Source organism: Larus michahellis, chromosome 4 (assembly GCF_964199755.1).
Source record: "Larus michahellis chromosome 4, bLarMic1.1, whole genome shotgun sequence".
In the NCBI taxonomy this organism is placed as follows: Eukaryota; Metazoa; Chordata; class Aves; order Charadriiformes; family Laridae; genus Larus; species Larus michahellis.
Window position 1 is genome coordinate 76,723,338 of NC_133899.1, and position 27,042 is coordinate 76,750,379.

The window sequence follows — 27,042 nt, forward strand, 5'->3', positions numbered from 1 at the left end:
ATTAATATGTGGAAGTTTTAAAGCTAAGGATTATGGCAGGGGCTGCAAAGAGTAACTAGTGGGTCAGGTCGAGTGGACTTGGTTTATCTCAGAGGCGCAGGGTGCCCTTCAATCTTCATATAAAGACAATGTCAAAGTGGGTCTTTCTGTCTTTAAAACTTATGCATAGCGGTTTAAATCCAGCAAGTGTGCCTCAAGGCAAAGTATGAGGAAAATCTGTGAATCTATTTTGTCTTTCTCTTTTAAGAATGCACATAACTGACAATAGATAGGATAATTTCTAAGCACCCTTCATTCTTTTTCATTTATTCATGCTTATCCACAATTAGGTTTCCATTTAACAGCTGTAGATCATGAATTAGGTCTCTTCTGTCACAGATGCACAAGATCCACAGCTGTGGAGTATAAATAATTCTTCATGTCCTCCAGAAGGACTGTGGGGTTCCTGGGTGCTGGCTGTTACTTAAAGAAATAATTGAGGAAAGACAGAGCCCTAAGTGTTTAGCTGAATCACTGGGACAAAGTAGTTTGTATGATCAACTGAGCACTTGATTTTAATGTTAGAGAGGTATTCTATGACACTTGTGTCAGAGCACTGGATTACCCAAAACTTCTGGGCAGCTTCTTGGCAAACCTGTACTGAATGAACTACAGAAGCTAGAAATGGTAGGAGAGAGCTTGTGAACGTGATGCATGTAATTATCAAACACATGAGCTCACTGTTGCTGTCCATTGAAGAATGTCCTTCCACAAGAACCTTTCTGCAGGGAATTTCTCCTTAAATTGCTTTTCAACAGCTTCTGGCATGATAAGCTGTGGGTCATTCACAAATGCAGCTAAGACGTCGGCTGTACCTCCAGACCCTGCTAAGATAAGCCAGGGAGCAGAATTTTCCAAACCGCTGCAAATTCTCTGTAGTTTAAAAAGTACATTTTTAAAATTCATATATGGGAAGAAAATGTTATTCAAAAGAAGGATTTCTTGCAAACTAGGAATAAATGTGTACCTAAATCAGATTCACTATGAGTCAGTCCAGACTCCTCTAAGCTATTAGGATTTTTCTGATTCTGTAGCAAGTTGTCCATGTTCAGGCTCCTGACTATACTTCTTTTCATGCCACATCTGCTGAGTAGCTAAGCAACCTGATTTTGACAAACAATGCATAAAACTCCTTTGTCCCTGATTTCCCCCCAACGCCCTGCAGTTCGTGTTTCAGCACAATCGAGTGCAAGAGGAGCACTATACAGAAATTCTGGCTCTTCTGGCTGCTAAACCTGGCGATACATTCTGGAAATCAGGAATTTGCCTGTGGGAATACAACATTGGGCCACAAGAAAAAACTATTTCAGCATAGCAAGTACAAGAGTTAAAGGCTGATAGTTCTGTTACTTGTGCAATTAGAATAAGTCGGGCAGGTTGTTGAAAGAGGAAAGCAGAGGCCGTGGCATCATAATTGCAATAATGACTATTTGCTGCCAGTCTACTTCTTACTCTAGATTTATGCAAGAAGCTAATGAGACTCTAAGAATCTAACTACTGATTTGCTTGTTGCATAGGGTTGGTTTTTTTAGTTTAGTTTTTTCTTTTTCTAACAATTGTTGTAGTCCTCGGTGTGTATTATCCAATTTGTATTTAAGAAATTGATATTCTAAAAAAGCGCAACCAGTTATCCATTCCCAGCACATGCAAATTTAGGGCAGCTCCAGCCAGGCACCTTTGCTCTCCAATTCACTTTGTTCTCTACAACTTTGAAAAGAGGATTTCTACATTGTGATATGTGATTTTTTTTCAACACCCGAGATAGATACAGAAAACACGGCCATATTTAGCTTCTAGAAGGAAAGCTCAAGAGGTGGCATAATCCTAGTTTAAACAGCAAGATTTCTGATAGCAGTGTGTGCTTTAGTCCAGCTGACAAAGATATGACAAGATACAGGGACTGGAAACTGAAACTAGGAAATATCACTAGAAATGAATCATTATTCTGAAAGAGGTTGCCAGCTTGTGTTGCAGTCTCACCACTTGGAAACTTTAAATTATGGTTAAATGTCTCCCTAAAGGTCCTGTAAAGTATTCCTCTTCATCTAAGAGTATTATTTAAAAAATGCCATGTGGACATACAAAGTAGCAAAATAAAATACCAGTAAAACTAAAATAGAAATCAAAGACTATTTCCTAGTTAACCAGTTCTTCCAGTTGTAGAACTACTCAGGAGAAAATCAAAACTGATCCTTTGCTGAAAAAGATACGGGACTGTTAGCAGACAGCTATCCAGTTGTCTATCCTATAACGTATTTTTGCTCAGTGGAAGTAGGACACTGTAGTTTTAAATGGCATATCTAGAAATTCTGATCTTGTACTTCCTCTGAGCTCTGACAGAGACAGTTGTCTCACTTTTGCTCTCCAGCACTGAATGATTCATCTTTTTTTTTGTATGTGATCTTGAGTAATAGCAGAGTATTTCTATTTTGCTAGATTTGGAGCTGGCTTCTGTGGGTTTGTTTTGGTTTTGGATTCCTTCTTCCCACTGTATGAGCTGGCAATGGAGGCTTTAATGATCAGATGGTGCCTATTCAAAAGGAAATATTTCTCCCAAACAAATACTGGCAAATTTACTATTAACAGAATTCAGTTCTTAATGGTGTATAGATATGAATTTTGACTTTATGTAAAGTGCCAATACTTATGTTTGTCATCCAGCCAAATTTCCCATTAATTACTTAGCACCAGTTAATTTATTTTTCTACAGTTGCAAACAGCTTCTTACCTCAAGTGTGCCTGGTCCTCCGTTTACCAGTAAGCAAAGCACAGGGATCTCAATGCTACCTGTTCCTGTGAAATAGATGGTTTAATTTTTAAAAAGTCAGAAGCTTTCAGAAAACTAATGTGGTTTTGCCAACCCCTTGAAAATGCTTCTCCTATTATGTGCTGATTTGGTACCTACCAGAATGGGAGCCTGCAGAAGGCAGGCAATTGCAGAAGCAAGTGTCAAAAGAAGAGAGTAACACTGTGACCTAGCAGATAGGGTCTAAGATTCAGGACAAAGGCACCCTTGCCTTGGACATCTTGCGTGATCCCTGTCAAGCTGTCCAGTCTGCTCTCACCTCAGTACGCCTCAGCTGCAAAATATGGATATTGGCACTTCTGTATGTCATAGTACTGTTGACTTTTAAAGTTATTTATTTACTGCAAGGTGATCAGATAGTAGAGTAATGGAGTCGCGTTAAGGTGCGAGACAAGATTGTTAGGTTTTCAGAGACACGGCTACCATTATTTATATTAAGATACATTTAGAAGTGAAAAGTTGTCGGTTTGTCCCAGGTGTTATGCATGTGCACAGCATGCGCCGGAAGGTAGTGGAACCCAGGAGAAAAGCCTGATAAAAGGAGAATTTAGGAATAGGAAGAGGATAACTATGTAGACAGCTAGGTGAGATCAGTCAGATATGAATTGATAGGAACAATATACTCTTTATTACTGTGCTTAAACAGTTTAAAATTTCATTCAGCACAGTCTAATGTGGTGCTTATTAATAACATAATCTTATGCATTTAAAAAAATGCTAATGAAATATTTAACATGGCACAGCAGCGGAGGAAGAAATGATGTAGGCAACCCTATCTTTAGCCATTGTCCCAAAGGGACACACTTTTTTCTAGACGGTTTATACTGTAAATGCTGAACTCTAATCTGAAGGTGACTATAGATTGGCCTAAAAGAGCTCAATCAAAACAGTAGCATCATGAGATGAATGCCTCTTTCCATTGGAAGATAAAAGGCATTTGGTTCAAACAATTTTTTGATGGTTCCCTTTGTACATCTTCCAGAGCAGTGTACAGATCACCACTTACCACGTGTTGGATCTGTCGTGGGATCACTACAGAGATATGGTGGAACTGAGCTGGAGCTAGGACACAATTGGCAAGTAACTTCATTTGTTTTAGTAAATGACATAGCATTGCCATACCTCTATAAGGTGATGTTCTAGTTTGAAGAGTGACCCCTGTGACTACAGGTTCCTCAAGAAATGTTTATGGCTTCAAATATTCTTCATTTACCACAGAGTTAGAAAAAGTTTAGCAGGAGGAGGGGCAGGGGACTGGGAGGCGGAATTCTGACTTTATGCTGGGAAGGTGGGAAAGTCCTTAATATTCAGCATATCAAAAATTTCCTCTGAATGACTTCTAGGTATTTTTTAAAATAGGGAGATTCTGCATGACCTTATTAAAGTGTTTTACTTCAGTAAAATCGCATAGCTTTTCTCAGCTTGAATATAAATGAGCTTAAATGAACGGCATTGGTCTTGTTTATAGAAGATATCACTGAATTCAGTGTGTTTCAGTAAAATATTTGTTTCATGAATTTACATTTTTTGATGGAAAACTGTTCCACTGAGATTTGTTCAATCAGGTTTGGTTTGCAAAGCAGAAAGAGGTTACTTTCTAATTCTCAGCACTGTAACCTCAGCCTACCATTACAGTCCACCTGTGGTCTTTCCTATGTGTGTCGCCAGATAAGCATTCTTCAGGTGCATTCATGCTCTCAGGCACATCTGTGCAACCATACTATGGGCTATGTAATTGAATATTCCATTGATGCATACAAGTGCGAATAAGTGAGCTCTCCCTCCTGTTTCAGCTGGGCTAGCACCACAGGTATTACAGAAACAAAGGGAAGGTAGAAGTAATTGTATTAGCACTACAACTGAATTCTTTCCACAAATAGCAGCAGGAGGCCTGCCCAATACTCAGGTCTCATTATAAACAAAGGTCACATAGACTTAGATGGCTATTAGATGTTACACTGTTTACCCAGGATAAGATTTTATCCTTAAAGAAACGTGGCTCAAAATATTTCAGAGGGCTTTGGAACAAGTTTTTTCTTCTACTGTGGGAGCAATTCAAGACCCTGTGTGTGAGAGGGGATAAAAGTAACACAACAGTGAACATCCATCTCTCAGAGCCACTGGTTAAGGCACTTAAAGCTGGATTTATTTTCCATTTCTTGTGTTTCAAGGCAATTTGAGCTATGCTTTGAAGATCAGCTTTGAGCTATGTTTAAGGAGATGTGATAAAAGTCAGGATTTTTCATTCAAAGAGCAGCTTTCTCAACTTCAGAAGTCACCTTAGTTCTGCCTCTGACATAATGGCAAATGTGTTTACTTGATCTTGCCTATGTAGATGATTGTACAAATTGAGAATTGGACTTGCCTTTGATGAAGCCAGGCCCCCGTAGCTATCATTGTAATATCAGCATTATTCAAGTTAGCATGCCTGTATAGAGTGTACTTACCACCATATCCAGTACGCTGTTCTGAAATATGCTTTTCCAAGGTGAGACGTAGCTTAGTGGTTCCATCTGGCTCATCTGGTGTTATGTGATCCACCAAAATAAAATGGGAATGGTTGTGGTCCAGGGAATACAGTGGGCCTTGGATATTATCATCTGATTCATAGTGTACAAGACTTTCATTCTAGAGAGAGGAGGAGAGATGGTACTATTCGCTACAAAACACAGTCCATGTTTTTACGTGCTTCATCTCCATTTTTGTGTTGTCTGTGCCATGACATAGCACACCACCTTTGAGACAATCGAATAGACTCTTTCAAAAGGGTAGAGGAGAACGTGTTGCTTCTGAAAGGTGCCAGATTTGACAGGACTGAAAGACAAAGTCTCTGAAGTTTCCCTATTGGGCTCTACAAAATATAGCAACATCAGTCACCACCTCTGGAATGCAGGCATTCATTCAGAGGTTCTGGAAATGTTTGTTGGACAAATGGAAAGTGGCCATAAGACCCGATAATTGTGGATGGAGCTGTAATGTCTTGGAGGGCTAAAGTCTCAGCCAATATAAACAGGGGCAAACCTAATATTACAGTAGCATTTTGTCCATGTTTAGCCCAGTAGATAAGTTAGTCTGCTTTATGTCCATATCAATTTAAATGCAGCTTTATTTAATTGACAGGGTTTTATGAGATCTAATGGTTATTCTCAATTTGGAAATTGCATTCTAGAAAAGTGAGTGACAGGCAGACTTTAGAAAGTGCAATCTTATTTTCTTTTATTTTGGGTGAGGGGTGTTATATCTTGAAATTATTTATTAATGATTTTTTGCATAAAATCACTGTCTGGGTAAAACAGAACCCCTGTTACAGTCTTTTGTTCTAAGGATTGCACTACCTATGGTCTTCCATACACACGCTTTTTCAAGCTCCACTTACTTCCTTAATAAATCTTTCTTTCCCACCACTGCACATCCGCTTTGATACTCCTAGCTGCAAGCCAGGCTACAAATGCCTTCTTTTTCATTTTCATAATCACTGTCCTGTTTCAAGTAAGCTAGATTAAAGCAGTTGTTTAAAATCTGCATCTCCTTCTATCAGGCCTCTTTTCCAGCTCCTGCAGCCTTTGAGTTGATGAACAAAACTCAGACCGTCAGCTTGACTATTGTGCTTGTGTATTACATTTTCCTTCCGCTAATTTTGTGGACACAGACAGCTGTTAAAGCCTTTCCAGACATAGCAGTGTAACTGTGCAAGTAACCTAGTCATCATTAAAGTAAGGCAGAGAGATTTATGTTCTGGTTTTTAGGAGCCAGATCTCATGTAGAGCCTTTCTTAATCTCAGTTTTCAGCAGTGTCTGCTAGGAAGAGGAGTTGACCAGTTGAATCCTGGGGGAAGTCCAACCTAGGAGTTATCCAGGTTCTTCTCCACAGACAAGGCTAAGGCTGATGTTGGAGAGGCAGTGAACATATCACCAGTAGCTCATAGCAACAATACTAATGCATAAAAACATTAAGTAACTGTCCTGGTTTCAGCTGGGATAGGGTTAATTTTCTTCCTAGTAGCTGCTGTGTTTTGGATTTAGTATGAGAATATTGCTGATAACACACATTGGTTTAGTTGTTGCTAAGTAATGTTTATATTAAATCAAGGAGTCTTTCAGTTTCCCATAAAAACTGAGAGGGAGCACAGACAGGACAAGCTGGCCAAAGGAATATTCCATACCATAGGCATCATGCTCAGTATATGAAGGTGTTGGCCAAGGGGGGCAGGAATCCACGATCACTGCTCGGGATGGGCCGGGCAATCGATCATCTGGTGGTGAGCAATTGTATTGCATCACTCATTTTGTATATTCTTTTATCATTATTGTTACTATTATCTCCTCTTCCATTACTGTTTTATTAAACTGTCTTTATCTCAACCCACATGGTTTCCCTTTTTCCTGATTCTCCTCCCCTATCCCGCAGGGCCGGGTCAGGGGAGTGAGTGAATGGCTGCATGGTCCTGGTGGCCGATTAGGGTTAAACCACGACAATAACCCAGCGGACAAGTTCCTTCATGCTGTGGGTAGATGAGTTGAGCAGCTGCATAGCATGCCCCTAAGTGGCTTTCTGAAATGAAGCTGCACACAGTCAAAGTGGAGAAATTTCCTTTAAAGCAAGGCAAGAAAGACTATAATCAGGTGTGTTCCTATGACTTTTTTCCCTGTCAACAGCTCTGGGAAGAGCTGTTCAGGACATCAGACACTGTTCCAGGAAAAAAAGCAGTAAATTTGCATGTACTTTACAAACAGCCTGTGCCACAAATTTCTTTTACCTCCTTCTCTCTGGCTTTTATTTGTTGGGGAAAGCTTCTTGACACAATTACTTTGCCTTCAAATTTTGTTTTGACAGAGGGCGTGCCTATATTTTGCTGCCATGTAACATTAAGCCTCCTCGCCAAAGATTTGGCCTTTGATTAGAACCTGGAGGCACAACAACCAAAAGAAAAAGTCCCTCAGGGATTTTCCTATCTATTTTCTGAAAATGTGGAAGTGATATTTAAAGCATACCATTAACACAGAAAAGATGGGAGGGATACACTGATTTCAGGGCTTGTTTTTCTCCTTGCTAGTGTGGATTGTTAGCTCTATTTTATACAAGAAGCTGTTTGTGTTAGTGCCAAGTATAAAGAGAACTAGGTTTAGATCAACATCCTCATCTATAGTTCCTTTGTCTTAAAGTTACTGACTAAAATCCAGAATGTCTTTCGGTGGAAGCAGTGCCAGAAGTCATAGGGTCAGGAACACTCCATGTGAAATATTCCTTGACAAAGAATTTGGGCTTTAGTTAACACAGGGAAAATCTAATGCAATAAAAAGGCCAGTGCACTTGTTTTGTAGCTGCTGGTTGGGAAAGATCCAGATGCATTTTGATCACTTAGCCCTGGAGAGATGTGAAATAGTTTGCCTTTGCCAAAGCAACTTTCCTGAACAAAATTCATAAACGCAATGAACTGAATTCTTTCCTCTGAGGTCCTTTTGGACCAGTTCAGCCACACAAATAGCTTGAAGTCTTCCACCTAAAGAGTCCCACCTGTTAGAGCACACGGGTAGTTGTCCTTGGCAAAAAGGATGGGAAAAGGGGAAGCCCAATGACAAGAAATTGCTAGCTGGTACTTGCTAGCCTATCTGAGAGAAGAACTAGGTGCGAATTCAAAGGGCTGGGTTTGTCGTTTGTTTCTTAGCTTCTGCAGGGAACTAAAATGGCACAGAGGAGCTGTCATTCATTGTCATTACACACCTACTGTGTTACAATAGTCTGCTTAGGACAGGCTGAATATCCAGTGACAAGATGATCATGTCATAATTTTTTTTTCTCCACCTCCAGGTCAATTCAGCATCAACTTGTCTTGACATTTTCAGCAACTGTTTTGTTGGGTGAGGATTTTTATTTTGTTTTTTTTTTTTCATTTTGTTTTGGTTTTGTTTTGTTTTGTTTTTTTCCCCAAGAACTTGCTTTGATCTGAATTGTGAAGTTCCTAGAACTCCCAATAACAAGACATAATCCTGCATGGCTAGCATTTTTGGCCTGCTGTGTTGAGCAAGTTTTTGCATATTGGACACCAATTCAATGACAAATTAAGAAAACTTGGTTTTGAAATATTTATGGCTTGTGTTCCAAGAAAATATACTTTTTACAGTGTTTCTGAAATAGCTTGGACTAAGTACTTCTGCAGTAAGTGGACATGGAAAAAAAATATTAAAGGTATCCTATGAGGCATGATTTTTTTTTTTTTTCCTGACGTTCATCATTACTCTGGTCGCTGAGCTAATATCTAATGCTGTCACCTGCTGGATATTTGTAGAATTGCTGTCAAGTATACTGGGTGCACAGGGCAGAGAATCATTAGGGTCTAACAATTCTTTCTGCTCTTTATTTCTGTTTTCCCCCAAAACACTCTTAAAACTCCACTTTCATTTTTATATTAGATCGACTTTGTTCTGCCTACTACTTCCACATTCTGTAAAGGTGCAGCTTACTTCTGAACAATCCTGTATCACGAGTAGAATAAGCAAAAAATACCTTTGTGTTGTCCAGAATTTCTCTGTGCTGAGTTTTTCTGAGTGAAGTTATTCCTATGGTAATCACTCTTACTTTGGATGAAGTACTAGCCAGTGCGTGATCTCGGACTGCTTGCACTAAGTGTCTTGTTATTCCTACACGTAAAGCACTGGTAAAAATCCAGGCACCTGAAATTATTTTTAAAAAATAGTTAGATAATTTCTTTATAATTGAACATGTTTGTGCATCGAGTGAAATTACTTGCCGTGCTGGATTTAAGCTTTGTTTTTAGATAGATAAACTGAAGACAGGTCTTGATGGACTGTAACTTTTAGAAATAAAATACATATAAAGTATTTAAGAATTTAACAAGAAAACCAAAAATAAATTATATGCCCGTCTTTGCTCTGATGTCCATACACCCATCAAGAACGCTGTGTCCTGTCTAGAGTCACTTACTGTCTAAATACGAGCAGAAACATCACTATACCAGGCAGGTCTGATTGTTGCATGAGGAAGAGCAAAGAGACAGCATAGATGAAGCTGTTGGCTTGAACTGAGGAAAAAAACAGTCCCATGCAATCACCTGGTAGCAGAAGAGCTTGGGCATAATCTACTTAGTCTGGTGTTCTTTCTCTTGTTCTTGGTTGTGTTAGAGAGTGAAATCTTCAGGAGAGTAGGATTTACAGCAGTATTGTTATGGTGACAAAGAATTTGTAGAACCCCAGGTAAACAGCTAACCAACCTTTTCCAAATAGGTAACATACTGTCCAGTCTTAAGTATAGAAGGCAGCTGGAGATAGAGAATACCTGTCTGGTAACACAAGTTTCAAAAAGGGCTTTGGTACTAGGCTGTTTTCATTACAAAAGGCGAAACTGTTACAATCTTGTCTGGACCAGTGAAGCTAAACCAAGAGCTTGCTGTGAAATGCTTACAGGTATTTTCACTTCGTTTTGCAGGTATTTTCATAAAGCTATGGGGTGGGAAAAAAGTAATCTTAAATGAAAGCCACTTCCATGCATGTTCCCAGATATTGATTTGTTTGGTTTTGCTTTTAAATGCTTTTCGCTACTCTTGTCATTCATGCGAACAGCCAGGGAGAAAGTGAGCTGACTCATTTTGTGTTATGTATTACCAAAGTCTTTTTGTTTAAACTTGAGTGAAATCAGAGGCTGTTTTACTAACAAAGTCTGTTCAACTCTTAGATTTGAAGAAAACAATCCTCAAAAAATAAAAACTATTGTAATATTATTTTGACTGGTAGCTAAAATGTGAGAATGGAGAAAACAAGAATTCTTATTTTTGACCTAAATTCACTCTTCTTGAAGTCACAGTGCTATGCTCTCTTAAGAATTATTTTACTATGGCACCAAAGAGGGACAATGTATTTGGTTCCATCTCATGCTTTCCAGTGTCAACTCTGAGGGAATAAGGTCAGGTAATTTTACATTTGAGGAATGGTTGCCTAGAGTAATTTGTTTTGAAATAACTCATTTTTGCTACTTCTAATACAATAACTTTCATTTTCAAAGCTATTTAAATAGAGGTTGTAGGTTGCATTCGGCAAAGCCTTGAACTTCCAGAAGTAATCATGTGAGCAGGCCCATTGACATTAAAAGATCACTGGATGCTAGGTGCGAGAATCCAGTAGAAACATGAATATCTCCTCTAAAGCCTAAAGTACTAACCTGTGCTTTGAGCGGCCTTTATAAGTCCTTTTTTTAAGGTGTCCCGTAGCCAAGGCTTCATCTGGAAATTTTCTTCTTCCCCTACTAACGAGACAACCAAATTGGGAGCTGGTAGCTTCCATTTGTTGAGCATAACTTCGAATATAATTCCAGGATGAATGGTACTTGGGACCTTAATAAACTTCAACAAACAAAACAAAACCAGCACTGAATAACAATGGGACAGTCGGGTACAGCAGAGACATTGTTCATGGTGAATACAGAGGGAAATTTATCATCAAGTTGTTTAGTCCAGAAAAATTTATTTGAGCAAGACCTGACCTAGAACTAAATACCAGGATGAATTCATCAGGCTTCTATATAATTGTCATCTCACTGATTGGGTCAGTTCCCTGAGTTAATTCTGTGTTGCAGACTGACATTGCTCTCTCCTTTAATGCTGCTATTCCTCTTGAACTGCCTTCAGTTTCATGGCAGTCTAGCAAAGCCAACAAATTTCTTAAGGGTTTCTTGTTTCTGCACTAGCTGAAATATTTGCCTGATTTCATGTCTGTTTTTCAAGAATGCGTTACATGAATCTATTGCTTCTTCCTGTTCTATGTATATTTTGGTTTTTTGCTTAAGACTTTAAAACAAAATCTTAAGGCAGGTTTCTGATCCTACAAATTCCTTCTGCTCTAGCACTAATGTATGTAAGGGAGGAGGTGTTTCTGTCCTTGTACATCTTTCTCCGCAGAACAGAGAGAGAGAACTTTAAGGAGAGCCTTGAAACAGCTCAAAAGTATGTTTAAAATGTTGAAATCCGTAGTGATTAATTTTTGGCAGAAAGAGGTTAAAACAGGGAAATTATGCAAAAGGAAGGATGCTGGGCATGTGATTTTAATTTTTTTTTAAAGGCAAAAGTGATCTACTGTACTTGTAGCATGTCAGTGCAAGTCAAGTGATTGATTTCTGTATATTAACAGGCCTTATTTTAAATCACATTCATGCTCAGGAAGGTATGGTCCTTGCTTTGAGTACAATGTGGTGCCTTGCACTGTGGCACACTGACCCTCACTATTACAGTCTCTACTTTTAATGCTAAGAAGTAACAGCCAAACAACAGCAATGGTGTTAAAGGGTTAAAACTCCGCAATGCTGTACCTTTCCACGTTTCTTCCCAGAAGCTGTGAAGTCTATTTCTCCTATGCAGTATGGTGGTTCTCTTTTGAAAGCTGCTTCTTTGTCAGGGCTGCAGAGCTTGGTTTCCATTTCCTCCATTGAATTTGAAAGGTGATCACCAGTAGACCAAGGTGTTCACTGAGATGACAGAAAACTGGAAAATGAGAAGCTGTTTAAACTGGAGAGGCCACAAAATCCATTAATTTACATCTAGCTGAGTTTTTAGTCAAATATTTTATGATTATGCTTATAAGGTTCACCTAAAATTGGAGGTGTTTGTACCAAATAAGGGACGTTATATACAGGAGGAGGCAGATTCCACATCAAAGCTACGTAACTTAAGTTGTAAAAAGGCATGAAGGAGTAAGACTCTCATTCCTCGACTCCCATTTAGCAGACAGAGAGCTGTGTTGCGAAGTGCAAGATCCCACAATCTGTGCAAAGTCATGTGGGGTGTCTTGGAGCCCAAAGGTGACCCTAATTCTACAAAAGAGAAAGAGGAGCCTCAGCCACAAACTATTGCAAGCAAGAGCAGAGCTGTGTCTGTGAGTGTCTGAGTCACAGTTTCTTGATGTTGTTATACATCATGCTACTATGACTTATATTAACCAACATGAACACTAAATAACTAAGTGATGACATTGTATTCGTCTGAAGATACTTTAGGAGAGGTTTACTCCCCGTTTGCTGTTGGAAAAGGCTATTTATTTATAAGCCAAAGTACTTAAGGCCAGGCTGTACTCAACAAGAACATACAGTTCAAAAAGGCAGGTGGTTTTCTCTACACATGGCTAAAGGAATGACAGCGAGTAATCTGTCCTAGAGCAAAGTTCATATAAAAAGAGTTGTTCTTCTGCATTACATAAGATGCTGAAAAGGTCTGCTTGCTTTTCCTATATTCCAGTTTGACTGAACTGATATGATTTGAAAAATACACATTTCAACTTGTATGCCTCGTTTTGTTTCTTTTCAAAACAAAAGCAATGAAATAGCGCTCTCTCTCCCCTCTGCCTTCATCTGCATATTCAAAGACGTATTCAATCCTTTAAAAAAACCTTGTGGTAGTAAACCAGCAACGGTAATCCACCCTGTGTTAATCTTTATTTTCTAGTCCAGGACAGCTAGCAAGTCTCTTGTGGGTCTATTAGGATGCTCCAGTAGAGGGAGCAAGCCCTCCAGCTGTTCCCAGCCCTTGGGCTAGGAAGTCTCTTGGGAGTCTGCGCCCTGGCTGCTTCACCACTGCTGCCTCTGTATTTTCTTCTCTTATGTTTTCTGTGAAAACGTTGTTTGGAGTTGCCTTTTTTGCTGATCTGCCTCTGAAAAGTGGTTATGCACCCTCTCATGATTTGTTTCCCCTACAGCTATTCCACACCTCTGTATCCCCCCCAGAAACTTCTGTCAGAAATCACTGCTTCAAAGATGCTGTTCTCATTCTTCTCTCTGTCTGCATGCTAGTCACTTCTGGAAAGGATTAAGTGTTTATTCTGAATGCTAGGATATCAGACTAGTCTGGTTAAGAGTCTTACCTTAAAGAACTTCGTTTGGATTATCAATAATGGTAGTCACAGCAAAACCCACCTTTTTGAGTCCACTTTTCCACTGGAGATGCAGCTCTATCTCCTAAGAGCACAGAAGACAGTATTCTGGGGAAAAAATAGTTAATACAGAGCCATAATAACACACTTTTACTATTTAAAGTACAGAAATAACTTCCTGGAACTTGCTGAAAGAACACAGAACAAAGGATTTGATTAGAAAAAAGTATTCAGGACTAATTTCCAGGGTACATTTAGGCACGATTCATCACTGTTGTAGATAGTACATGTTTATTTATATCTACACACAAGCAATGGACTTGGAATAGATAGCAATTTTCAAAGTAATTTGATGGTTAATTTGGCCTCATAGATAAGCCCTAAGTGGTTAATTTTAAGTCTAGTTCCAGATCTAGCTTGCAAAATTTGGTCATGCAGTTATCTGTGACTTCTCTTTTGGAATAAAGACACTGAGCTGCTGAAATTTATAAGGAATATTCTTGCATTTGGATACTTAAAGTTTTCCAGAAATAGCGCATTATTTGATTTTCAGTTTGGGAATTCTGGTTCTCAATGGTAGTGAATGACAGTGAAGGGGACAAAAATAGATAAGATGCAGAAAGAAGCTGTGTTCACAAACTTTTATAAGACTGGAAAGCAGATGGTAACTGGTACTGCACACAGCCCTACTTCTTTCCTCTTTTTTTTTTTTTTTTTTGATTTTATTTAATCAGGCAGTCTCTGAGCCATGACATTAGAGACTGAGAGCTTATTTTGGGGAAGTATTACTTCATCTTTCCATCCTGTTCTTATACCACTTCTTCAGCATCCCTGCAGGCTGCTATCTGTGTTGGGATACAGAGCTAAATGGAATTTGTAATGATCTTCTACAGCTGTTCTTGTGGTCATATTTCAAGCCAGGAAGTCTTCCAGCATCAAGAGCAGAAAAGTGGTACTGACAGGATGGCAAAACAAGTCCAAAAATTATGCAGGATTCTGAATGGTATCCATGCAAGAATATAGCGTAGCCCTATATGGAGCTGAGAATCTACACTAGATTAGATCCTGGACTATTATAGAACGATATCTCCTAAATTTCTGCATGCAGCTTTCAGGAGCTTTTACAGACAAAGCCAATGAGCAATGCCAAGTAGCTTGCGTTTGGTTTGGTTTTTATTGAGATTTGACACTTTGACAGTTTTTCTTGCTTTGTCTTCTACCTGCTATTTGACTTCCAATTTTCCAATATTTGACTTTGACTGTGACTTTCAGTATGATTGCAGTAACATACAGGTGCAAATGTTCCACATCAGTGCAGTGTTCCACCCAATGGTGCTAATGGAATAAGGAAATGTTGTTTTGGTATTTAAAGGGGCAGGGAAGATTTTTAAAGGCTGCTCAATAGATACTATACAAGTGGGGGAAAAACAAAACCAGGAGTTCCTTATATTATGAAAGTTGCAAAATCACCTGAAAGAAACCTGCTGCATGAGATTTGCAGATGTGATTCTTAAGCACAAAGGCTGACCGTGTTAAATATTTCTTTACCTTCCTCTATACCTGTCGGCTACTGCAGCGTAACCCCTCACTGTTATGGGCAGAATCGCAGAACACTGCATGGATCTGCTCAAGTACTGCACCTTGCCTTACCACCACTTTGCACTGCAGTGGAGCTTCACTACATACTGATCAGTCAGCACACAGACTGCACCCCTAATGTTTGAATGTATTTTCAGAAGAGGATATAGTCAGATCTTTCATTTCCTCCTGGATCGTTAAGGCTTCTCTTCTTGAAAAGCCTGTGGACATCTCACCCAATGTAGCAACAAAAGCATGTAGTAACAAACTATGTAATATAATTACAGTTTTTCGGAGTGCCTTTCTCCTGGGTTTAGTTCAGTCTCGTTCTGCTTGGTTCCAGCTTTCACATAAGTCTCTAGTGGTTTCAGGGGCTATTGCTTTGAGACTTCAGGATGTACTAGATTGCAAGTGTGTCAGGTCACAGTAATTGGGTCAAATCCTTGTGGTCAAAGTCATGACATACCACTGCAGTCAGCTTAGCTACGGTCAGCTTGCATTGCTGTAACATCACAGAGTATTGTTTAATTGCAAGGGTCTGGAATAAGTCCACGCCTGGGGAAAGAATAGGCAGATAGCCAGAAAGAGGTGCATGGTCTAAGCACTTTTTGGATGAGAGGAAAGGTAGGGAGGAAAGCAAAGAAGAGACAAAGGCTATAAACACAGCTGGATTAAAAACCAATGACCAGTACTTCATAATTTTCTCCCTTTCCATATACTATTTTCTGTTAGATTTTTTAGAAAACTACAACTCTTTTTTTTATCCTAATAATTAAAGTTTTTTCCCCTCCATTGTCTGTGAGAATGACATCTCAGATTACTTAAAGGCAAACAATCAGAAATACTTAAGGGGTGGGGGGGAAAAAAAGACATAAAAAATCTTGCCTGCCCCAATATGTGCATTCATATTTTAAATTTTGTGTACATATGCATATATCAAGCAATCTCACTTTAGTTCTGGTTCAGACTTAAGTACAGTTTTTTCTATCTAGGCTGCTGCTACATATTTAAGTTTGTAGGTCAAATTCTGTCCTAGATGTTCCCATTGACTATAAATACAAACATCTATGGAAAGAATGTACTTCTAATGATTATCAGATTTGAAATATAACCTAGAAAACTATTTCTAACTAGCAAAGCAAGTTAAGACAATTATGAGGAAAAGACAATTGCCAGTTCCACCTACATCTGGAAATGTGAGTCAATGTCATTTACATTACGGATGGCCTGATTAAATCATTCCAGGTGTCAGCCAGTCTCATGAATCATTATTTCTTTAAGCTTGTAAATGGGAGCTGTTAGAATTGTACCATTGTACAACCAGTGCTTGTGTCGTTGGAGTTTGCAGGTCCCAATGCTGTTAGTCCTTCATTTTGGATGGTCCTAATTTCTTATTTGGGTATTCTAGATTTCTAGGATATAGGAAATTGTCAGTGAGGTATAACCTCCAATTATACCTCAGGTGGTATAACTGGGGATATATTATACCCCCAATATATTATATTGGTGGGACAGTTGTGATGACTGTAGGGAAACTACAAGGGGGATCCCTGCAGAGATTCTTTCCTGAAGGATTTATCCAGGAAACGCAATGAGATCAGAACGACAGAGAGACATTTTCACACCTGTGTACATCCCTTTCTGGACTGTTCTCCCTCCTGCGTCGCTTCCTCATCCCTCCTCTGCCATGCTTTTTCTCCCTAGCTTCCTTTTCCCCTACAAAGGCTGTTGTCACTACCACTTGAAATGTGTGGCTCTTCTTCCATGTGTGGCAACAAATGACAGACGGTTCACCTCCTGCTGGAGGTTCACCTTCTCCAGCTGGTCCATAATTCCCTTGAAACCTGGCACCCAAACCCAAACAGAATATCGCAGCTAAAGCTGTTCTGACAAACAGCTGAGGGACTTCACACAGGCTGTCCTGTTTATATTGTCCTGTACAGCATTTCTCTTTTGCAAGAACAGCATAGCATTGCTCACTTAACGCTTGCTCTGCCTGTAATTCCTGTAATTCCTTTAGATTTTAACCAGGGTTAGGCTATGTCCATGGAAGGAAGAGAGGTCAAATTTGAGCCTTTCAAACATATCTTGTGAAAATGGGCCCAATCAAGGGATGGCTTGACCTCAATTGTTGACTTCAAGGGTAATGGTTTGATTAAGAGAGTAGGCGTACGGTAGTCATTAGCTCTCAGGACTTAGCTGTAGTAAGAATTCTCCTTCATACTAGTACACTGATCAGCAGCCTGGGACACACCCTGACTTTTCATCACTATCAGATTCCTCCACCCACTCAAGGAGCACATTTGACTATGCAGGTGAAATGATTAAATACAGTAATACAGTAGGCCCAGTATTTTGATGTTAAATCAGTCACAAAGCCCTCCCGCCCCGCATTAGCTTCAGTGGCACATGGACCAAATCCACTGGCTTATAAACTTTAACTTTAACTGTGCCCTTACTGGTGCAGGGTGAGCTAGCAATCCTAATAAAAAGTGAGCCTTAACTATCGGTCAGAAAAAGAGGGGGCCCACAGTAATGATGCAAGTGAATACTAACATGAAAACTGCAACAAATATCATGAACTTTGCTTGAGCAGGAACAATCAGCTTCTAACACACCTAATGGGATACCATTGGCTAAATTGCAGTCCTCCTGGAAAGGATCTGAGGGTTACAGGCAGAGCAAGCGTACATGAGCAATGCTATGCTGTTCTTGCAAGAGAGAAATGCTGTACAGGACGATATAAACAGGACAACCTGTGTGAAGTCCCTCAGCTGCTCCTCAGAACAGCTTTAGTTGCAATATTCTGTTTGGGTGCCAGGTTTCAAGGCAATTACGGACCAGCTGGAGAAGGTCTGAGCAGGAGCAACAACAAGAACAGACAGAGACCTTGCACTAAAAGAGAAGGGAAGCTTGAGCAAATTAGAATTGTGTAAGCAAAAGCAGAGAAGACTGCAGGAAGGAGAATGTAACAGCTTATCAGTGCAAAAGGATGACAGGAAAGATGTATTCTTTGTATTTGTGGCTAGGACAGCAAGTAACAGGCTCAAGAGAAGAATAGTAACAAGGCTGCCCAGGGACACGATATTAATCACACTCAGAGAAATACTTCCTTGGAAAGAATGAAACCCTTATACCACTGGTTAGGGAGCAAGTAAAGCAACCAGGCTGCAGTCCTCGATTGCGATGGAGTCCGTATATTGTGATCCAAAGAACTTGACCTGCATGTTATCGCAACCCTAAGAGCTGGACGTGTGTCCACAGCTCTGATCCTCAAGATATAGATATGCTTATGTAACTTTACTAATGGAAATGCTCCTACTGACTTGAGTGCAAGTGCTCACTCAAGGAAAATTTCATCAGTGAGTTTACTGGGCCAGTGCCAGCACCAGTGTAATGGAATTATTTGCTTCCAATAGTAGTCACATTTTCATTCCTGTTTTGAATTAAAACATAATAAATATGAAGAACAAAACAGATGCAGAGAATCAGAATAAAGAAAACCTGAGAAGTGAAGGGCAGTGTAAAGGCTGCAAAATTCATATTCAATTTCAGCATGTGCTCCAAGGATTAATTGGAGGGGACTCTAACTGGTGTGTATGTTTAACTGTGAAGAAACAAAACCAGTATTTTAATCAAGGGTAAATGCAATGGAGAAGGGGAGGTATGAGAAGGCTTAACTAAATTCCAGGAAAGGAAAAATACCTAAACCTGCCATGGTGATATAAATATATGATGTGAGACAAAAAGAAGTATTTGTATGAGAGACTAATGTATATACGTTTATGTGCAATTACACACATTATCTTGCTTATATTCACATTGCAGCTTATATTCACATTGCAGCTTTGGAAAATGTTTGTCAGGAATCAGCACATTCAAATTCTGGTAGCGATGCATGAAACTTTTCTGCATCACAGCCCAATGACAAAGCAGAATAATCTGCCATGATTGCCAAGGAATTGCTAAATAAATCATAAAGAACTAGAGATGGCGAAACATACTAGCAGAAATCATGGCCAGCTATCCTGCATAGGGTTTTGTCATACCTGTAGTGAATAAGTCTTTGAGAATTGCACAAATAGAAAACAAAAGAAATGTGACTGTCACGACAAGTTGCAACTTGAACTGTAGTACGCTTTTCCCACATTCAGTTAGGAGGGCTAAGAAAAGTCGCTAACTGCCAGAGATGAGAGCTGGAGAGGTGCAACAAGTACACAGCAACTAATCTATGAGAAGGTTTCTCCATACTTTGACTAGGAAGGAGAGCGAGAGGCTAGCAAGGTTAAGGTTGACAGCAACCTTGGTAATGTGTTCACTAACCAGAGCCTTTATGAGTTTGCAGACGTAGGGCCAGACAGGGGCAAACATTGATAGAAATAAAGAACTTGAAGCAAAATCACGCAAAGAAGTGAAGCACAGAAGTGGCCTAGTAAAACAGAAGTTTGGGTTACGTTTCCAGATATATTTATGTGAATTGGCCCCACTAGAAGCTTTCAAAAACACCAGTGTTGTCAGTTTCCTTTCTAGAACAGCAGAATGTTATTTCAAATAATTTCTCTTTACTGCATCTTTGCATAGTCAATAACCAGAACAGAATGTCATAGGAGGAAAAAATTATGTTAAAAATCCCATCTACGACAGCAAGCTATAAAAAGATGTGTGGGAAGCGAGCCTTGTTACTGAACCACTGTAGGCTTTGTTTTAACATTTCTGGGGTATGCCTCTGGAGCCTGATCCTTCCTGTAATTGCCAGGACACAAGGATGCGAGACGAATCAAGTATTCGCAGGAGTCTTCCCATTAGTTTCTAGGAGAGTGGATTGTGCTTTGGTTTGGATATGGTTAACACCAAGCCTTTAACAAATGAATGTGCAAAATGCTAATGTAAATATAGGTACTTTGTCTTTTTTGTTTCTGTCTTCATCTGCTTAACACAGTAAAGAGCACCAGAGGCTATTTGAATAATGTACGTTTAGTGAGTTTGCAGAAATTTGCATACGGATGTCAGCCAGTGAATTTCATGGAAGTGGATTTATTCTGGGGAGAAAACCTGAGAGGGTGGAGAGGTGATAAAAGGGAAATGTAGACATCAGGGAAGTAAACAATGGAAGGAGCAGATGGAACAGATGAGAGAAAGCACACAGCAACACTGCTCGATTAAAATAAAGGAATTGGCTGCGCTTAAATAGCACATTGTATATGGTGTGGGGCAGGAGGCTGACACCAGCTTCAAATACTCCTGGACCTTCACTGCTCTGTTCCCACAGCATGGCATGCCACTTTGAAGCTATGCCAACACAACTCTTTGTGCGGCCTACAGTGAATCAGACTGAGTTCACTTAAAAAGAGCTCATTTTTCTCAGGTCATTTTTCAGCAAAATCAGTTCACTAATGTGGTATACAGCATGACACACAAACTCCTGAAATAATGTATTGTGAAACCACAGCCATAGTTCATGCTGAAAGAAAATACAAGAACGTGGGAATAGTTCCAATACAAAACAAGCGTTTCAGGAAGGGCAATGATCAAGATAAGGCAGACAAAACCACACCTGAACATTTTAGCTGAAGTTGGATTGTATGTGAGCACTGGCAAATGAGTACTATTGAAAGCAAAGGACACAATGAATACTACTGAAAGCAGAAGTATTAGAAAATAAAAAGGACCACCACTCGGAAACTGGAAAGTCTTGAAATAATCTAGTGTGGTTTTGCTCAGATCAGCTAGTATTTTTCATTCATTAAGATCTGAATATATCATACTTTAGAATCTGCAAAAATTCACAAATGTTTCTCTTGATGCCAACAGCTGACTTCACAAAGTTAGCCCCTAGCATTAAGCTAAGTACCAATCTTTACAAATTCCACTTTATAAGCTATGCTAAACCAATCTTTACCTCTTTTCAAGTTTGTCATGTGTAAAACATTTTTTTTTCAATTTCATGCCTGTAGCCATACATTCTTTTCTAGAGAAGAGCAATGTTAACAGGGGAAAAAAACCCATTCACTGTGTTTCCTTGTGGGACTGCTTTCATCATCTCCTATTTAAAAGAGCTTGGTCAGTGCTTTAGGCAAATTTTGTAAGCTGGAAGAGGAAGTATATTCAAAACCAAGAATGTCTTTTGCATAAACCATATACAAGGGGTACTTTGAGAATTCGAAACCTTAGGAAAATAATTTAGTCTGTTTTGTTTCTTAAATATAACAAAACTTCAGAGACAACTTTGACCTTAGGGTATTGTGCAAAAGTGCTAGTGGCAAAATTGTTCATCAACTGTTTAAGTTTTTCCCTTGATAAGACATTAATCTCTCTATCTTTTCCACTAACTACAAAACTGAAGTTGCATTTGGATGTAGTTGTGAATATAGAAGAAAAAAGGACCTCACTTATTCTTATATATTTGGGATACTTGGGAACATCTCTGCCTGCAGATGGACAAGAGGCACGTGCTGGCACAGGGATTCCAAGTCTGTCAAATTCACTGTACTAAAAGCCTCTGTTGCTTCCCCATGCACACATGCTTTCCCTATGTCTGTAACAGTTCTGCTGGCGGGTGTCCTCATGGCAATAACCAGGAGGTAAATCTTCAAATGTGGTGAATTCTGCGCTTGACGGGGTTTAACATCCTGTGGGAAAGAAATAGAGTAACAGATGCTTCCCTTCACGTGATGTTTATATACATTCAAAGTGTTGTCCTCATCAATTTTTTTCTTGTTTACAACCTCTGCTTTTTATTGACATGAAACTTGGAGGTGAAGGAATGAACAACAATATTTATAAAAATTCCCTGTCATCTCTAAAGGTTTGCTCCATAACTGACCAAACTGATTTGTAAATCACAGATGAATTTTACTCTTCTCACATAGCTGTAAGGAAGCTATATGCAACAAAAGCTTTCCTCTCTTAGACAGCAGGCAGCGATGGGTTTTGTTTGTGTTTCATCAAGGCCTGTTTACATTTACCGTCAACAAAACCATTAAGCCATATATGCCTCCTGACTACTCTAGAAATACCTCTTCCTTTTCCACAGCCTCTTCTGGTTGTGTTAAACTGGCTTCTGCCTCACCGAGCATAATTTGGTCCTGAAAAGAGCAATTACAGAGCAAACTTCCTATTACAAGAGATGCTTCCCCCCTTGCCCCTCCTCGCCCCCCCTCCGTTTCTACAGTGTATAATACAATGTTGGATGGTTTGGGGTTTGCGAGGGGTTCAATACCTGTAGATGCAGGGCACTGTGATGAAAGAAACAACAAAACAAACAAAAAAACACTGTATCAATCTACTTTCTATAGATGGAACTCTACAGAGAGGTGGATAGATGCACAGTTTCAGTAAAGAGATGCCATTATTTCTGGAAGCGTAAAGTCCTGTTTGATCATAGTAGCAATGTAGCTACAGATCTCAAATACATGATGCCACGCAGGGACAAGTTTTGTAGCACTCTAATGTACCACAATTTTAATGGGGTGCCTTACTGTTACACTTGCCACACAGGCAAGGCTTTTATCTAGACAATGGAATACTTAATATGTTAAAGATAAAAGGGGTGATGAATTTTTATCTGTCACAAAAAGAGATTTTGAAAAGTCCCAATTACTCCAAGTAACCCATATGATCAAGATACAGAAAACTGCCCTTAGTAGTTAAATAAAACAAGAAATATGCTTACACAGTGTACTTTATGGTGCTGTCACAGGTTTCCTCAGGCAAGCAAAGAGAAGCTTAAATTGGCTACCCTGAAAAACAAGCTTTTTTTCCAGGAAGTTAAAAGGTTTCATAGTTGATGCTAGATGCATGAGCCATCTCCTCGCTGGTTATGTCACAGTGTGGGGCTATGCAGGAGGAAAGAGCTGAGAACAGCACTTCCGTAGTTACTGTGTTGTCAGAGGTGCTCATGTTTGAAATTTAGCGGCATTCCTGTTAATATTTCTTCTATAAAGTTGAATCATAACATCGAATGGGGTAAAGCTTTTACAATTACAAGAATGTGGAGCTATATATTGAGGATATAATAGTGCTATTTACATTTGTTTAAAAAAAGAACAAAATCCATGTAGATAAACATGTAACTTCTATTTAATTACAGAATTCAAGTCTAGAAAAGATTTAAAAGCCACTTTCTCCCTTGCGACAAGCCTCATGAAGACAGCTAAAAACTAGAACTTGATGGAATTATAATTGGCTACCAGAGTGCAAAGTTAAAATGTAGCTATGGAAATGTGCAATTTCTACTATTACTATCAATATGCTGTATCCTATTTCACATTGGCTATGATTATAATATTAATGAAACAAAAACATATTTAGCGTAAAATGCTGAATAATATTAAACTGAAGCAGGCTACTTACTCATCTCCAGTGATACCAAATAGCAGATATTCAGTTTACTTCTATGAAGGTCTAAAAAAGTCTATTTTGAAGGTAACAGACCTAGTGCTTTGAGAACGCAGGTACTTAATTTTATTTACATGAGCAGTTCCCTTGCGCTATCCATTAGAATAAAAAGAATTACACAAAGTTCAAAGAATTTACCAAAGACAAGGACGACTTTCACCTTTATTATTTATTGATTTTTATGTTTTTTTAACTCACTAGGAGAAGATGCTTTCCCAGATGAAGGGTTACTAAAGAAAAAAATTAGCCAAACTCTGGCTTGTCAGCATTTCTGGCTGTGTTCTTTGTGATCCTCTCTGAATGTAGAGTCTTTACAGGCAGTTGACTGCCTTTTATCAGAAATCTTCAAAGAAAGAAGGCTTTTTCTACCTTAACTCTGTCACCTAACATTCAGACAATGTGCTGTTCTGAATGCAATCTTGTAAAATAAAAATGACACTAAAAATTTAGAAAAGCAAATATTAAAGTAGACACAGAGCTGAAGACATCATCTGTGCCCCAAGATACTGTTGGAAATTGTCTTCAAGGGTTAAGGATGAGGAGAGAACAGTAATCACATGAAAGAGGAAAACAGAGTAGCACAGTGTAGTTATGTTAGCGCATGCTCATGTCCTAAATTCATGGGACTGGTAGAAAAATCCCATAGAGTAGAAACTTACAGTGAATAAGAGTAGAAGTGATGGGTCCACCTCTGTACTTCGCTGTCTCAGAAACAGCTGTAGAGTAGACAACTGCCTGACTGTAATAGTTCTGCGGTCTGCTAATATCAGACCAAAAGACTAGCCAAGGATCAGCTAGATACAAGAGTCTGTGAAGATTTAAAGGGTTATTCTTAATGCAAGCTGAAAGGTTGTCTAAAGAGTGGAGAGGGCAATAGTAGAACATTGCTGATGTCTAATTACAGAACAGGACAAATACAGTAAGTTAGCTACCAAAGTACTGAACAGAAAAAAACTTTTCAGAAAGAAATCTAGAGCATAGATAAAGGACAGTAACACATAGCTTGTGAAATTTCCAATACAGAAAATCTGAAGTTTTACATATAATTCACAGAATCACAGAATGGTAGGGGTTGGAAGGGACCTCTGGAGACCCCTGCCAGAGCAGGGTCACCTAGAGCAGGTTTAACAGGAACGCATGCAGATGGGTTTTGAATGTCTCCAGAGACGGAGACTCCACCACCTCTCTGGCAGCCTGTTCCAGTGCTCTGCCACCCTCAATACTTCCTTGTTTCAAAGGAAGAAAGAGTAGCAATGACTGTTTTATATCGCTGATGATTACTCACAGATGATGAAGGGGAAAGAAAATGAGAAGTAATGATGTCTTCTTCATTGAATCACAAGCATCTCTTAAAATACATAGTATAGTGAGTGATCCTACCTGCTGACTGTCCTTTGCAACAGCTGTGACCATCCGTCTGCAAGGCTGAGTTGCACTGAGGTGGCTGTTGTTACCAATGCTATTTGCTGCTGCTCCCTTTTCCTATTTGGGAAGAGGAAGATGTTACCACATTAGTTGGCACACCGGCTTCCCTATGACAATAAAAGTAAACATTGCTAGTGTATAATGATACCGATAGCTCTTCTCTGGGATGAAAATAAGCTCCATGAAACAGATGGAGATGCAAATAATAAGCATTTCTCTGCAGCAGTAGTGGAGCATAGAGTTACCAGAAACAGACAACCAGCAGGAATGGACTCTAGCTGTGAATGTATTTTCTAAATTAACTTTTCAAATTATTGCAATGTCCTGGATGTTGAGTAACTGCATCAGTAACTAATCCTTTGCTCCCTTTGAGATGAGTCACATGCTTTCTGCAGCTACAGAAATCTTTAACAAATTTCCCAGAGCATGTGTGTGCAGTCTAAGTGCTCTCTTAATCATTTAGGTTCCTGAACAAAGACTGTCCACCTGTCTTCACTGATAACTTCAAATTTTGGCGCACAGCACGTCAACCTTAAAAGTTAATTCATTTAAGGGATTTATTCTGCATTTAGAGTACATATGTTGTATCACCATGCTTCCTTAGGTAACTTGCCTGTGGGGCTTTCTTGATATATAACAGACCTCATTTGGTATAAGTTATTGCAGCTCAGTTGACTGCTGTGAATCAAAACTATTTTGAAAAAGTCAAAGTTATGCCCAAGCTTTTCAAGTTTTTCATAATCACAGTAATGTGTTTCTACAAATATTTTTGTCCTTCACTATCAAAGTAGTGTGATTCCTATATGTTTGTATTGAGGCTTTGGGTTTTTTGGCATAAGTTGATGTATGCCATAAATATTCAGTGATTTTACTATTTTCATAGGCTTTAAATATGCCTTTCTTCTGCAAGTCTGGATTCCTTTGTGCTTTGTTTCCAAAACCTTCAGAAAATATATCTCTGACACATCCCTTTGATTACAATACAAAATGACATAAAACAGTCAGATATCCAAATTCTATCTGTTCACAAGAACAGCAGATTTTTGTCTCTCTCATGATGACCTGTGTAATTTATTCTGGGTTGCTTTAAGATTTCCTTTATATGTCCATATGTCACTATTTTTTAACTATCCATGTTTCTGTTATTGCTTATATTTCTAGGAATATAATTGTGTTAAATTCCGTTACATCACAGTCATAAAAAGTCCTTTACCTTTGATCTTTGTTACAACAGTGACAGTTGCTTTAAGTATAAAAATGTGAAATTAAGCAGGACCTTAATCAAGAAATGTTCTGTGAAAGGTGAACCAGATTGTAATGCAAGGAGTTGAAGGCACTGGCTATTTTTGTCCAGGTTTGTCAGAAAGCATTAGGTGCTGAGACTGTGAAAGTTGTAGCCCAAGCAGAAGTTCTTTTCTAATGCAGAACTGAGTGGTTTGATCAGCTTAATCTACAATTAAGGAGCAATGCTGGGTCTGAGGTTAAACTCTTCATCTACCAGACCCCAAGTAAGACCATCCCAGTCCCTCTTGGACTATTCTGCAAGTGTCTTCTCTGTTGAAATCCAGTGTGTTTTTATCCTTGTAAGTACTATTTAAACTCTATTCTCTCAGGCAAACCTTTTTTTGCATGTTTTCCCTTCTGCTCAAAGCAGATGTGTTTATTATTAACCCATTTCCTAGACAGTTTCATTACCTTTTCTGGGGAGTTCTACTAGCCACTCTGACCAGTCATCACAACCGTGCATCTGTCTCCCTTCCTGGTAGCTTTCCAGACTTCATGTCAATCTGCTAAGAGGGAAATAATGCTTGAGTATGAAGATTCATAATTGATTGCTATATTACAGATGCCTGAGATTAAAAGTTTTGTAAACTGCTGATTGCACCTGCTATACTGCAAATTCATGACACTATTCAGCTCTTCCCACT

The 27,042-nt window shown here is 39.1% G+C and overlaps 1 protein-coding gene across 2 annotated transcripts in view; it reads right to left on the reverse strand.

The window, feature by feature from the left end:
- The window catches only part of TRPM5 (transient receptor potential cation channel subfamily M member 5), a 40,338-nt gene extending 28,027 nt beyond the window's left edge, over positions 1–12,311 (reverse strand). For both annotated transcript variants that reach the window (XM_074585719.1, XM_074585718.1), the window contains exons 1-6: positions 12,162–12,311; positions 11,019–11,199; positions 9,351–9,517; positions 5,293–5,473; positions 2,768–2,832; positions 721–912 (exon numbers count right to left, since the gene is read on the reverse strand). In XM_074585719.1, coding sequence (XP_074441820.1) covers positions 721–912; positions 2,768–2,832; positions 5,293–5,473; positions 9,351–9,517; positions 11,019–11,199; positions 12,162–12,278 — 903 coding nt within the window. In that variant the 5' untranslated portion in view covers positions 12,279–12,311. The remainder of the gene's footprint in view (positions 1–720; positions 913–2,767; positions 2,833–5,292; positions 5,474–9,350; positions 9,518–11,018; positions 11,200–12,161) is intronic.
- Positions 12,312–27,042: the final 14,731 nt, after the last annotated feature.